Source organism: Syngnathoides biaculeatus, chromosome 22 (genome assembly GCF_019802595.1).
Source record: "Syngnathoides biaculeatus isolate LvHL_M chromosome 22, ASM1980259v1, whole genome shotgun sequence".
NCBI classification, from domain to species: Eukaryota; Metazoa; Chordata; class Actinopteri; order Syngnathiformes; family Syngnathidae; genus Syngnathoides; species Syngnathoides biaculeatus.
In genome coordinates this window covers 17947791-17961934 of record NC_084661.1, presented here as the reverse complement: position 1 = coordinate 17961934, position 14144 = coordinate 17947791, and the positions used below count along the sequence as shown (strand labels likewise).

Below are 14144 nucleotides of genomic sequence, written 5' to 3'. Positions count from 1 at the left end.
GTTTCTTTTTAAAAAATGTATGTACATTTGTCTTTTCTGTGGGTACGGAAATTATTCAGACTCTCTTAAATTCTAGCAAAGGCACACATCTTCCAGCTCCCAGTGCAAGTCAGAGCAAAGTAATATTTGATTTCACTAAGGACAGAAATTGAAGAGATTCAAGGGAAAAACGTATGAAAAGCACAAACTGTTGGCAAGAGTCAAAAACAAGTGCAAAACCCGAATAAGAAATCCTTCAATGAATAAAATGAACTACTCCAGTCGTGCAAAGCAACGATTACTTATGGAATTCTTACATAACTGCCAATGCCGTAGTCCCCATATGATAAACACGCTCACAAAAATACATGACAACAGAATCAAATGAGACCAAGAGAAATTTAAAAAAAAAAAAAAATATATATATATATATATATGTGTGTGTGTGTATATATATATATGTATATGTGTGTATATACACATAAAAAATAACGGTACAGTATTTGGCAAGCGCTTAGTGCGTGACCGTGCGCCATATTGTTTCGACCGTAGTCATCTCGCGATGTTTTTTGAACGCGAATCTCGTATCGCGTCTACTTCCGAGTCGCGCCGACGTAACGCGAGCGGCATGAACACGTGACTTCGGCACGGCAGCGAGTTACGTTCTGCGCGATTCGAATCGTTCTCGAGACAAAATGATGTCCCTTTCGATGCGCGTGGGGGTTTGCTCGCTGGCGGTGACCGCCGCGAGGCTTTGCAGCACCGGCAACAGCAAGCCGACGGTCTACTTCGACATTTCGGCCGACAAGGAGCCGCTTGGCAGGGTCACCTTCGAGGTCAGCAACAAAACGTGACCTTTCTTTGACTTTCATGGCGTCTGTGGAGTTTTGTCACACACCGACTAACTTCCTTTCTCTTTCGGTTTTCTCTCGTATGTGGCAAGCTCAACGCTGAAGTTGTGCCCAAAACTGCAGGTAAGCGGTCACCTTAAGTCAAGTATTGACTCGTGGTTTTTACGCCGCTTAAAAGCCACCTTAGGTCGTCATTACGGAGCAGCAGACCGACCCCACGGGGAAAAATGAAAACGAAAACAAAACACAAGCAGAATGTTCATCAAATGTAATGTTGTTTGAATGTTTTAACGTTAACTGTAATGACACAATGTAATGTAAAACATAATCTTACGTAAAGCGGAGGAGGGTATGTAGGGATACCGGGTGTCAGGGCCGAATATCGAGCCGAAACCGACCTGATTTCAAGGTTTCAGGTCCTCATACCAGCTACAGATATTTAGTATAATCATAATCTTAAAAAAAAAAAGGAAATATGAAGTCAATGTAGTCCTCCTTACCAGTAGTTGGCGCTACACTGTGGCGGTTTGACGCCAGTGATATTTGTCGTTGTTGTTTTGTGGCAAAAGCGATTAACGGCAAATCTCGTGACTCTTGCAGATATTTTGGAGACGTGGAAGCGTGTATGACCGCAGTTAAATCACGTCAACGAGCGGCGAGTGCCGGGGCGAGGCCTCCGCCGTCGCAAAGGCGGTCGGAACCGCACAGTCAGTTTCCCTCAGGGCTCTTATGAGGGAACCAAAAATGTATATATATATTTGAACATTACGTATAATGTAAAATTTGGTAGAAATCTTAGCAAGAATCACAGAAGTTGGTACACGGGCCACATAAAACAGCGTGGCAGGCTCCTTCCGGGCCTCGAATTCGAGATTTCTGATTCCCGCTCTTCATTTGACCTCCCGTGTATGATTTTGCAATGTGGGGAGGAAGGCGGCGTACCCTCGTAAAACCCGCACAGGCACGGGGAGAACATGCAAACGCCACACAGGGAGGGCTGGACTTGAACCCGCGACTACGGGTGTGCGAAGCGTTTGTTCCCCGTGCCACTTAGGGCTGTGTCCAAAAATGACAATGCTTCCCCGCCTTTGTTGTACCGTAATTGTCAACCACAACTTTCCTGGAAGTGAATTCTTCAGAAGGAGGATGTTATGCAACGTTCTTGCGTCAAGGATGTTTTTTTTTTTTTTAATATTAACATTTAATGAAAATAATTTCCCTGTGACAGAAAACTTCCGGGCCCTGTGCACGGGGGAGCACGGCTTCGGCTACAAGGGCTCCACGTTCCACCGCGTCATCCCGCAGTTCATGTGCCAGGTACGCACACATATTATCTACATATTGTTTTTGTTTTTTCGGTCACGCTTTATTTACAAATTTGTTTTTATTCATTTTTTTTAGGGTGGCGATTTCACAAACCACAACGGAACCGGTGGGAAGTCCATTTACGGATGGAAGTTTCCAGATGAAAACTTCAAACTGAAGCACACCGGACCTGGTAGGAACCTACCGGACACGCTCAATGTTGCCACCTTGAAGAAAAATCATATCAGAACTTTTTCGTCTATTAAGATGGCTGATAAACCCTAAAACGCATCGAAGAGACTTAAAAAAAAAAAAAAAAAAAACAGAAAATGATCACTAGAGTAGTTAAAGTACGCACACCCTTCTTCAAATGACAGATTTTGTCATCTAAAACGTGGGGCCCAATAATTCATTGAGGGGGGAAAAAAAAAATTAAGTTTGAGGCTGTGTTCAGAATCAGCCAATCATATTCAACGTTATGTCATAAAGTGAATCATCGCAGTTAGCATCTGAAGCGCCTCCGCCCCTTCTTGTTTTTCTTTCGGCTTGTCCCGTTGACCCTAAATAAAGTTCAGCTGTTCTGCTCGGCTTTTGTCACCATATTTTTTCAGGAATTCATTTTTATCTTTCCCGTTGTATTCCCCCCCCCCCCCAATTGGTTTCTACATGTTATAGGTCACATTAATTGGAGATAATGTTTTGTTTAATTTTTGGCATTTGAGCGGGGGATGGAGACTTTTTTTTTTTTTTTTAATCCACTGTATATTGCTCTTTGATTTTGAGATTGTTGCCAATTTGTAGATTCTTGCTGTCGTAATGTGGGTTCACTGTATTATTATGAGCCATATTTCATTAGATGAATGTTTGTAATATCTCTGTCCAATTGGAGGAATACGGCTCCAAAATCTGGAAAGTGTTTACGTTTTGAGATCAATTGGTGTGTGTGTGTGTGTGGTGTTTTTCAGAATATTGATCCGAAAATGTTTATTTCCTCAAGGCATCTTGTCAATGGCCAACGCAGGACCCAACACAAATGGATCCCAGTTTTTCATCTGCACCAGTAAGACGGAATGGTACGACCGCAGACTTCATGACGTTTCCGTCTTGTCGCTCTTCAAAGTTACGCCGTTATGTGGTCATCTCGAAGTCACTGGCCACTCAAAACTCACATTTCTCCATTCAAAAAAGATATAAAAAAATCTGTAAGCTCCAATACAGAAACGTGTTGGGGTTAAAACTTTTGAGTGAGGGGGGGGAAAAGGAGGGCAAGCTGGAGATTTACCTCAGCAATATCTGCCGTTGGATTCATATGAAATGATTGGGGTCCTTTTCTAAATGCTATCTTAAAAAAAAAAACCACACAGCAAAGATGCCGTAAAGGTTTTTTTTTTTTTTTTTTTAAACAATATATTTGATTTTTCATACATAATTTTACAAAAACAACACAATAACAGTAAAACAAAAAAAAACAGTATGCACAGACATAATAGTGTTCCCATTTTTTTTCAAAAACTCTTCCAAGGGTCTCCATATGTCCTCAAATTCCTGAGCTCTTCCTCTCCTGATATACGTGAGTCTTTCCAGTGCAACACAAGATGCCATTTCCAACATCCATACTTTTATTGAAGGAACGTCCACTTTTGTCCAAAATAAGGATGCAATTGTTGTCCTGGCCTGCAGGAGGCCAAAATCTATCAGCGTGGCCTTCTTTTTATGAACAGCAAAATCCTCGGGATACATACACCCAAGATACACAGCGTTGCGCAACGAGAAACCTGAATGCCAACTATTATAGAAAATTGTCTGAACAATAGATTTCCAAGAATCTTTGACTTTCCAACAATCCCATAAACGATGCTATAAAGTACCCTTGTCATGAGGGCACTTACTACACGTGTCTGGAATGCCGTAAAGGTTGAAAAATGTGGACTTTCTGCGCCTTTTTCCAAAGGACTAGTGTTTGTTTTCATTTGCAGCACGTTGTGTTCATCCAGGAATCGTTTTAAAATAGTTGAGTGAGGTCTCATCCGGCGGCTTTTCCGAGGGCCGGTAGTAAATGTAACGCGATATAATGCAAATGCGTATTAACGGCGCGGCTCCCTCACGCAGGCTGGATGGCAGACACGTGGTGTTCGGCAGCGTGAAGGCGGGACTGGACGTGGTGAAGAAAGTGGAATCTTTCGGCTCGCGGTCGGGACACACATCCAAGAAGATCACCATCACGGACTGCGGCGAGCTCAAGTAGTCTGCTGTCAAAATTCCCGACGGGAAGCCCTCCGGTCGGGCGTTTCCCTTTTTTGATCGGCCAACCGCTAGACGCACTCGAACGTCTCACTGTGAAATGTGAACTTGAGCCATTATGTCATCTGACTTGGAAAAGGGGTTTTTTTTTTAAATTTTCCATCAATAAAGGGGATTTTTTTTTTTTTTTTTTCAAGGTGGTTGTCGTTCACCATCAATATTTTTGTAAGAAAACTGCAGAGATGCACGCAGGTCGGACACGGCGTCTTGCTCCAGACGTGAAGGCCAATCGCGTTATTAGAAATCTCACCGATTCCTTTCCAGCACATCGGTGGGAAAGATGACTGCAAATGTCGTTGGCGTTACACGTTACCCAGTTCGAAATCCAACAGTTACTATTTGTTACTTTCTCTCGCGTAACAACGACATTTGATTAAATCTGAATGAATGCATTTCAATTAATAAAAAAAAAAAAGATATGTGTCAAAAAGCCAAATAATCGGTGCCCAGAATCGTTCTGTTCCAAAAGTTGAGAGCGTGACGGATGAAACTGTTTGGCAGTCTTGAGCGTTGAGTTTGTGGTGCCTGAAGACTGACTCGGTGTCAGCAGGGATCGATGCTGATGCAGTACTTTATTTCTTTTTTTTAAAACAATCCTCCATACTTCTACTTGCTTTTTTTTGGGGGGGGGGGCAACTTTTTCTTGGGGCTCACAAACGAGCATATTGTCCAGGCCATAATTGTTGACACAAGTGTCGCATTGTCTCCATTTTGAATGTCCTTGGCGAGAACAAGCGAAGGTCACTAAAGCTGCAGCAGCAGCTGAGCGCAAAGGTTGTTTTGTGGATTTGAGTTGGTCGACCCCCCCCCCCCCCTTCCCCAGGACACACCCAAGACTTCCACTTCCCTCGTCGATCCTCTTCTTCTTCCTGAAGCGCGCAGCAGCCGCACGTAAGTGAAACTTCTCTTCGTCTCATTTTAAACGGTATTTACGATTAAGACGACACAGCCCCCCGAGTGTTTGTGCTGTTTTGCCCTTTGCCCACCCCCACCATTGACTTGTTCATAGAATGTAACATGTCGCCCACCCATGCACGCTCGAGGTCAAGAGCAACGTATCCCAGCATAATTACATCGCCACTAAACCAGCTAATCTATTGAATCGCTTTCGTGCTAAATATTCATTTCTTCAAAATTATTCTCATCAAACAGCGAGCAAGCTCACGAGCTAATAATAGCGGATGCTAAAAGGAAGCTAACTCTGTCGAGGGCTTGCCGGTGGATGGCGGGGGGGGGGTGGAAGAGTTATGTAACACTAAATGACATCAGGCGGAGACATCGTCCGTCAAATATTTGAAAATGAAGTTTTCGTCATTTTAACGGAGAAGCTCAGCCGAGCTGCTGCCCAGTTCATTATTGGGCCGTCTTGCGGTGATACCGCCATTGAACGTCGGACAGTAAAAACTGTTCAAAGAATAACTAATAACACGGTGCTTACTTCCTTTTTATGAAAAGATTTTGAGGATTCTTCACTATTAGTTGGTTGTTAATCTATAAACAAAGAGTTCGGGCCTCACTTCTACTTGGCTTTAGCGTCGTGTTTGTGAACATTTTGTGCTTTTCAAGGGTCAAAATCTCACCAAGTGTCCACCCCCCCCCCTTTCAAGATGGGCTTTCACTATCAAGGGACGCATTTCAACAGTTGAAATGTGTAATGAATTAAACTATCACTTACGATGCAAGAACAGACTCGAGGGGCTTTACTGTGCTGTACTGTATAAGAACGCACTGAGCCCGGCATTTAAAAAAAAAAAAAAAAACAAGATGTCGTCCTGCAACGAGAGGCTGCAGTTGTGGTAGGTCAACATCCAAATGACCATACAGAAAAGCTCCTGTGAAACACAAATATATGCTGCTCTGCAACTATTATTTTGGAGAACTAATGTCAAGATCAGGAACCAGAACATCCCATTGAGCAAGTACCTGTTTCGACGAAGAAGTAGCTGTGACGGAACTTCTTGTCACCCTCAGGTTGTGGAGATGAGTTACCCAGGTTATCCTCCTCAGTCGGGCGGTTATCCACCCCAAGCGGGCGGATACCCGCCGCAAGGGGGAGGCTACCCGCAGGCCGGCGGCTACCCGCCCCAGGCGGCAGGGGGCTACCCGCCCCAGGCCGGAGGCTATCCCCCGCAGGCGGGCGGCGGATACCCACCCCAAGCCGGCGGAGGTTACCCACCCGCGGGCGGCGGTTACCCGCCCGCAGCGGGGGGCTACCCTGGACAGGGCGGCGGCTACCCTGCGCCGGCCGCAGGATACCAACAGCCTCAGGCCGGAGGATACCAACAGCCTCAGGCGGGGGGCTTTCCGTCCGTGCCTCCGGGAGGTAAGACATGAAGTCCTCCGTTTTGGACTCCTGTCTTGAGGACAAAATGGATGACACCGCAGCGTTTTTCCACAGGTGGTGGCTGGGGGGCGGCGCCAGGAGCTTACGGCGTGGTATGTAAAATCTTTGTGGGGATAAAGGCTCACCTGAATTGTATAAAAAGGTTTCGTTTATGTACCTTCAAAATGTATTTGAACACAAAAGAACTCAGTGTTAGCGGGGGGGGGGGGGGGGTCTCAGTATCACAGTTTTCCAAATAAGAGGCAAATTGTGCTTACGTTAAGATGTTTTCTTCAGTCTGTTGATTTTGACTGTCAAATTAATATCCTCGACAATTAAAAAAAGAGAAAACATTTTAAACCGCAAAATGTTCATTCAGCAGACGTCCGCTAGCGTATTGCTAACGTCTAATACGAAATGAGGTCAGACGTCAAAGTTCTAAAAACAGGCGTTGCCAAGCCTTTTAAAACTGGGGGCTAGCAACTTCTTGGATACTGATTTCTATAAATTTGATGAAATATTAAATGTAATAAATGATGCGTTGGCTCAAATGATATGGCTGTGAATCATCACATCGTTGTTGCGTTGGCTATCATGTCTGGACAACTTTTTCTGGAGCTTCTTTTCATCTTTTTCTGCTGCATTTCTTCCGGTAGACTTCATTACCGCGTTTTGGGACCGTGCGTTCGTACACTTCCGGCGCACAAGTAAAAATTCAGACAGAACCACGGCTTTAAAATTTGCAATGTAGCGATATCATCAATCATAGTACATTCAGCCTTCACAGCTGTCATCTGCTTTCAGTCAGGGGGGGCTCCACAGGGGTACCCCGGGGCGGCGGCACCAGGCCAGCAGCCCATGCCCAACTACCCCAGCGGAGGCGGGTACGGAAGCGGCGTTCCGGCCAACCCTCAGGCGCCCGCCGTCCCGGTAATGTGACCGATGCATTATTTTTTTTTTTCCAAATGTTTCCCCTCCAGGCCAAACGCACTTAAATTTGTCGCTTTTTGTTGTGTTTGAACAAATAGACGGGCTTCAGGGGCTCCATTAAGGACTTCCCTGGGGCCGATCCACTGAGGGACGTGGAGGTTCTTCGCAAGGCCATGAAGGGTTTCGGTGAGTATTAATATAACATATTCAGAGGCAAAGGTCTCGCCGCCTGGCGCTCTTCAGTACTCGTCCACGCTGGAAACAAAAACATTGCAGCTCACAATGATAATACCATTAATATACTAAAATAATTCATGCAATTATATACAATGTTACTGTTGCACTTGTCTGTCTTTTTTTTTTTTTTTTTTTTTTACTACCGAGGACATTAATGTTGCATAATTATGTTATTTATCTATACAGGGCTGCACAATTAATCGAGTTTTAATGGTGATTGCGGTTTTGGCTTCCACAATGAAACGAGCCTGTTGGCCAGTGCTGTATTTACTTATTTTAATATTTAAAATGCTGGGATTGCTGCAACTGAAATGAGCTTCATACGCAGCAGTGCCTGCAATGCAGTCGGTCAGCCACCAGGCGGCGAACGCACGGTTATGGCGCCAACTTCAAAAGAAAAGTCTGAAATGGCTTTGATTCCCACTGTATTAATATCGTGTACGTGTGTATGCGTGTATGTATCTATGTGCACACATTGAGGATGTAAAATTTGCCACAGGCACGGACGAAAACGCCATCATTGAACTTCTGGGAAGCCGAAGCAACAAGCAGAGAGTTCCCATGGTGGCGGCGTACAAAACAACTTACGGAAAGGTGGCTTGTTTGCCGACTCGTGTTCCTGAGCCGGTGGACCTGTTAGATGGCTGAGAATCTTGCGTTTTGAGACGTGGCACTAGTTTGTCTTTTCCGTGTTTCCCTCCCCGCAGGATTTGCTCCACGACCTCAAGTCGGAGCTGACTGGAAACTTTGAGCATCTCGTTCTTTCCATGATGAAGAGCCCGGCGCATTTTGACGCGTCTGAACTCAGAGAGGCAATAAAGGTCAGCTGGTTGTTAAATAGGCTACAGTAGGTTGTTTTTTTTTTTTTTTTTTAAATGAGCTCCGATGACTTGTTGGGATTTTACTACTGTATTCTGTCCAGTTTGTTTATAACCATTTGTGGCCAGCAGAGGGAGCTCTCAAGCGCAAAAGCAAACTTCCATCAATGTAGGCCAAGGCTGTCTTGTTTGTGGTTGCAGGTTATCAAGCCATTCTAAGTTAATTTAAGCGCTTCCGAAGCACATTTTGGAAACAAGATTATCAGATTTAGAAGCGTGGTAGAGGAGCAAATGAAAGTCAGAAATGAAGGCAGCAAAGTATCCGTTTTCAAAACATTCAACTGATCAGATCTTCTTTGGCTTTCAGGGAGCCGGGACGGATGAGGCTTGTCTGATCGAGATCCTCTCGTCTCGCTCCAACTCTGAGATTCAGGAAATAGTGAGGATTTACAAAGCGGGTGAGTTATCAAACAGCCAAGAACACAACAACTTGAATACAGCAATGCTTGACTTGCTGCCACCATTTTTGTTGTCGTCGTGGTTGTTCTTTCGCTTCTGGTTCTGCTGCACTTTGAATATATTTTGGGGAGTGTGATTCTGGTAGTGTGACTTTCCACCACATCTTTGCGCTCCAACCAAATTCCACACTTTGTTTCCAGAGTACGGCAAAAGTCTGGAGGACGCCATCAACAGTGACACTTCCGGTCACTTCCGAAGACTCCTGGTTTCCCTCTGCCAGGTCGGCCTTTCCTCTAATAGTGGCCTCCTCTTGTGTGACAATGTGCCCCCCCCCCCCAACCCCTTAAAAAAAAAAAAAAAAAAAAAGCTTGTCCAACTAAAGACAAATTAATGCATTCCTTTTCCCATCAGGGGGAAATAAAACACTTTGTATTTTTATACTTGGCTATTGTTCACACACGTACACTGAATTTCAACGCTTTGCTAACCAAAACCGCAGCACCTTCCCAAGGACACTGTGCCAAAATCATATACGTGCAAGTCAAGCCCCCAGCAAATTTCAGCCAAGTCGACACAAGTCCTCGTTTGGGTTTAACTAGTCTTAAATCGCAATATAAATTACAACGGAGTGAGTTTTTTCACTCTCTATTTACACTGTAATAAAAGTCAGAAGAAAAAACACTTGACACGCCGGTACATGGTATAATAATAAAAAAAAATATATATATATATATATGTATAATAATAAAAAATGTATATATATAAAATTGAATTAAAAAAAAAACATAGATAATAATAATATATAAACATTATAACTGGACTTTTTGGATTTTTTTTTTTTTTTTTTTTTAAGAATCCTTTTAATGTATGTAAAATGTCCGCGGCATCACGGAAGCGGCTCCTAACCCCGGACTGTCCTCTTTCGATGGGTTCAGGGCAACCGCGACGAAAGAGACAACGTCGACCTGTCGCTCGCCAAACAGGACGCTCAGGTAACTCGCCGCCATCGTCTCGTGAAACGTCTTCCCGCCACTTCCCGTCGTCTGAACGTGCGCACGCGTCCCCGCGACAGAAACTTTACGCCGCGGGGGAGAACAAAGTGGGCACGGACGAATCCCAGTTCAACGCCATCCTGTGCGCCCGCAGCAAGCCTCACCTGCGGGCCGGTGGGTACACGACGCGTTAGCTTAATTTCGCTCTGGCAATTTTGAAATAAACGTGCGATGATTCTCGCAGTCTTCCAGGAGTACCAGCAGATGTGCGGTCGAGACATCGAGAAGAGCATCTGCAGAGAAATGTCGGGCAACGTGGAGTCTGGCATGGTGGCGGTGGGTAAGTGGCCCGTCACCGGCACCACGCCACACGTACAAATCAAATCAAATCAAAACTACTCTGCCTTTGACACAAAGTCAAAATGAACAAAATCTTTTATCCATTCCGTTAACTCTTGAATGTGCCTGCTTTTTATCTTTGCTTTTTATTCATGTTGTACAATATCCCGCATAGCAACGTAGGCGTAATAATTAGGACATGACCGATTCAATGGTGATTTTTTTTTTTCAAATCAGGTGTATTTTTTACAAAGTTTTCATTTATTTTTTTTCTTTAAATCTACACCAGACAAAGATTAACGTTCAAACAAAATCAAATGTGCAGATTTTTCTGTTTGTTGTAAAGGACAAATTATTGTAAAATAATCCAACGTTCCACCTTCAAAGTATTCAGGCGGTGAATGGGTTAAGGGAATTTTGTTCTGCCTCAGCCTGTGGGGGGGGAGAGAGATTTGCATCGTTCACGGCAGAGTCATCAGGAACGCTAACGTGATGAATGCGCGTGTTCCTCCCCTAGTGAAATGCATCAAGAACACGCCCGCCTACTTTGCCGAGCGACTGCACAAGGCCATGCAGGTGCGGCCCGCTCTCCATTTGCCTCACCCGCTCGTTGCTTTTTTCCGAAAACATCTAAACTTTGCCGTTCCTCAGGGCGCCGGGACCAAGGACAGGACCCTGGTCCGCATCATGGTGTCCCGCTCCGAGATTGACATGCTGGACATCAGGCAGGCGTACGTGAGGACCTACGGGAAGTCGCTGTACACGCACATCTCCGTAAGTTGCACTTGCCGCGAGATGGCAGCAAAAAAAGGCGAATGAAGCTCCTCACCCTCACTTCAACCCTCCCCAAGAAATGTATCACTTGCCACCTTGGCGATGAAGTGCCCGGCCCCTCAAAACAGGCTTATTTCTGCTCAAGGCTGCCTTTTATTAGTTGGCAACAGAGAAATTAAAGTGTGACAAAATAATAATAATAGATTAAAATGAATTTGACTAAATATCATTAGACAAAAAAAAATCTAAAAAATATCCTGTATATTTAATTTTTGTGTTTTAACGTTTGTCTGTTGTCAGGGCGACACCTCCGGTGACTACAAGAAGCTGTTGTTGAAGCTTTGCGGCGGTAACGACTAAAAGACGTCGTACGACGACGAGGGCGCCACACGTCAGCGCTCCGCCCGACCTCGCAGCAAGTCTGACCGCGGCCACCTCGTCCTTAGTTTTGTGTCTACGTTGTAGCCATCGCTAGCCAAATTAACGCTTAGAAGACACGTTTGAACTTTAGCGCATCGAAGAAGTGCCTGCCTGGAAATTTGCCCACGCAGAAGATTGAATGTGTATCCATATATTCATTAATACGCCATTGTCGAGTGTCAAGTGAAGTGCTGTAAATACTTCAGTGCTTCACTTTTTTTCCCACATTACATGTTAGTTTGATTCTACAATTGAATCATAGCGCTGCGCATCGTGAAAAACTCAAATAGTATTTTTGTTTTTAAACAGCTTTACAAATGCATCGAACAGGAAAAAAAAAATGACGTACTGTACATCTACGGTGGTACCTTGACTCACAACATCCACTTTCCAAGCCGCTCAGCCTCACAAGGGTCGCGGGAGTGCCGGACTGAGTTAACTTGAGGCGAAAGGCGGACTGCGTCCAGAACCGGTCGCCCGTCAGTCGCGGGGGGGGGGGGGTCACATGTCGACACCGTCACTGAGCGGGAATCGAACCCACGGTGCCCACCGCAAAGTCGGCCGTGTGTGACTCACAGCATTTGTAGCTCTAATCAACAAAAATGAAAAAAGTTGTCATGTTTTGAACGAGAATCAGAGAATTCAAGATGGCCGCCCGGGGGCAGGATAATGCAGGGTCACGACTCCTCAATAACTGCAGTAATATTTGTCGTTTTCCGCTGAGGTTCAAGAGTATAAATACCTGTGAGTAGTTTCATTGTTGAGTCTCCTCCGAGCCGATGCTCTTTTTTTAGCCCGTCTGTGGCGTTTTGCATTCTGTGTTGAACAACCCTCAAGTCAAGGTATCAAAGTATTTTCTACTTTTGAACTTTTCTGATTTTATACTTTATAAGCCAGTCGATTGGGCCCTGCCGCCAAACGTTACCATACAGGTAGAGCCATTTTACATGTATATCAATTATAAAGATGTTACTCGTGCAAGCTTTTTTGTAGGGTCCCTAATACATTTCCCGTTATGATTTATGTGCATAATATCTGCAATATTAATGCCTGTGCCCTAACCTGAAGTATACTCGTGCCTGCTAACCTATGCAACGTAATCATCGCCTCATGCACTTGGGTTAGCCTTTTTATTGAACAGAATTGTATTTTTTTTTTTTTTTTCATTTCCGGCTAGTTCAGTCAGCGGCCTTCTGCGCCAGTGCCACTAGGGGGCCCTGTCGAGACATTTTGCACCTGAATCTCTTTTTCCATTTGACAATCTTGGGATTTTAAAGCTGGACATGTACAAAATATACGGACTAATACCACAGTTGTCACTTCAATCAGATAAATTAAAAAAAAAAAAAAACGACACGTTACATGCTACCTGCTTGTCATTTCATTTTTTTTTTTCTTTTCTTTTTTTTGCCCTTTGTCTTCTTCAGAGCTTCCCAGGCTCCAGGTTTGTGTGTTTAAAGGTACGATTCCCGAGCCTTACGCAAGCGGCAATATGTGACGAAATGATTCAGGACAGCGAACGGCGTCCTGCGGGCTATAAATAGCGGCCATATTGCAGACGCGTGGATGTCCACGGGCCACAGGCCTCGGAGGGGCCGGCGAATGATGCCGCCCGCCGCAACTTTTCCCCTTCACTTCGCGCTCATCCATTATGAAACGGGGGAGGCCATGCGTAAATATTTGATGTTAATATTTCGGAGGGTTATTTTTTCTTTAGTGATACCTTGCTTACTCAGTATAGCGGATTTTGCTTTTCGAGAGATCCCAGATTTCGTTGATCCCTGATTTGAAGACACGGAGGAGGCGCTGTGGGGACGCTCGAATGCTGAACCCCGCAAGACGACCGCTCGCTTTATTAGGCACGGCGGGGGCCCTCTCGGCCCGCTAGCGATCGATGAAATGAACTGCGACTGATTCAAGTTGACCTGCGAGCTTTGTGTTCGATTTGTGTATTTTCACCCAACGAAGGCTCGGATCAGTTTTGAGCATGGCCCATTTTGAATGAATGTTGTTTTTGTTTTTCATTTGTCTACATACCGTCCATGCATCAGGATCTTTCAGGAAAGGCTTCGGTGAAGTTTGCTATGTTCAAACATTCATCCATCCATCCATTTTCTTTGCCGCTTATCCTCGCACTGGAGCCGATCCCAGCTGTCGACGGGCAGGAGGCGAGTTACACCCTGAAATGGTCGCCAGCCAATCGCAGGGCACATGGAGACAAACAGTCGCACTCCGGGCAATTTAGAATGTCCAATTAATGTTGCAGGCTTTTGGGATGTGAGAGGAAAGTGGCGTACCCGGAGAAAACCCGCACGGGGAGAAAATGCAAACTCCACACAGGCGGGTCCGGTATTGAACCCGGGACCTCAGAACTGTGAGGCCAACGCTTTACCAGCTGATCCACCGTGCCGCCATG

At 45.0% G+C, this 14144-nt stretch overlaps 2 protein-coding genes across 2 annotated transcripts; both read left to right on the top strand.

The window, feature by feature from the left end:
- The first annotated feature begins 568 nt into the window (after positions 1-568).
- On the top strand, positions 569-4957 carry ppifb (peptidylprolyl isomerase Fb). The gene is made up of 6 exons (XM_061809940.1): positions 569-815; positions 923-953; positions 2059-2147; positions 2232-2328; positions 3133-3208; positions 4245-4957. Exons 1-6 carry the CDS (start codon positions 675-677, stop codon positions 4378-4380), a joined length of 570 nt encoding a protein of 189 aa, XP_061665924.1. The 5' UTR covers positions 569-674; the 3' UTR covers positions 4381-4957.
- Positions 4958-5184: 227 nt separating this feature from the next.
- On the top strand, positions 5185-13082 carry anxa11b (annexin A11b). The gene is made up of 15 exons (XM_061809939.1): positions 5185-5327; positions 6408-6759; positions 6835-6872; positions 7564-7689; positions 7788-7875; positions 8426-8520; positions 8634-8747; positions 9112-9202; positions 9404-9483; positions 10139-10195; positions 10276-10369; positions 10440-10535; positions 11052-11110; positions 11186-11308; positions 11609-13082. Exons 2-15 carry the CDS (start codon positions 6417-6419, stop codon positions 11666-11668), a joined length of 1464 nt encoding a protein of 487 aa, XP_061665923.1. The 5' UTR covers positions 5185-5327; positions 6408-6416; the 3' UTR covers positions 11669-13082.
- Positions 13083-14144: the final 1062 nt, after the last annotated feature.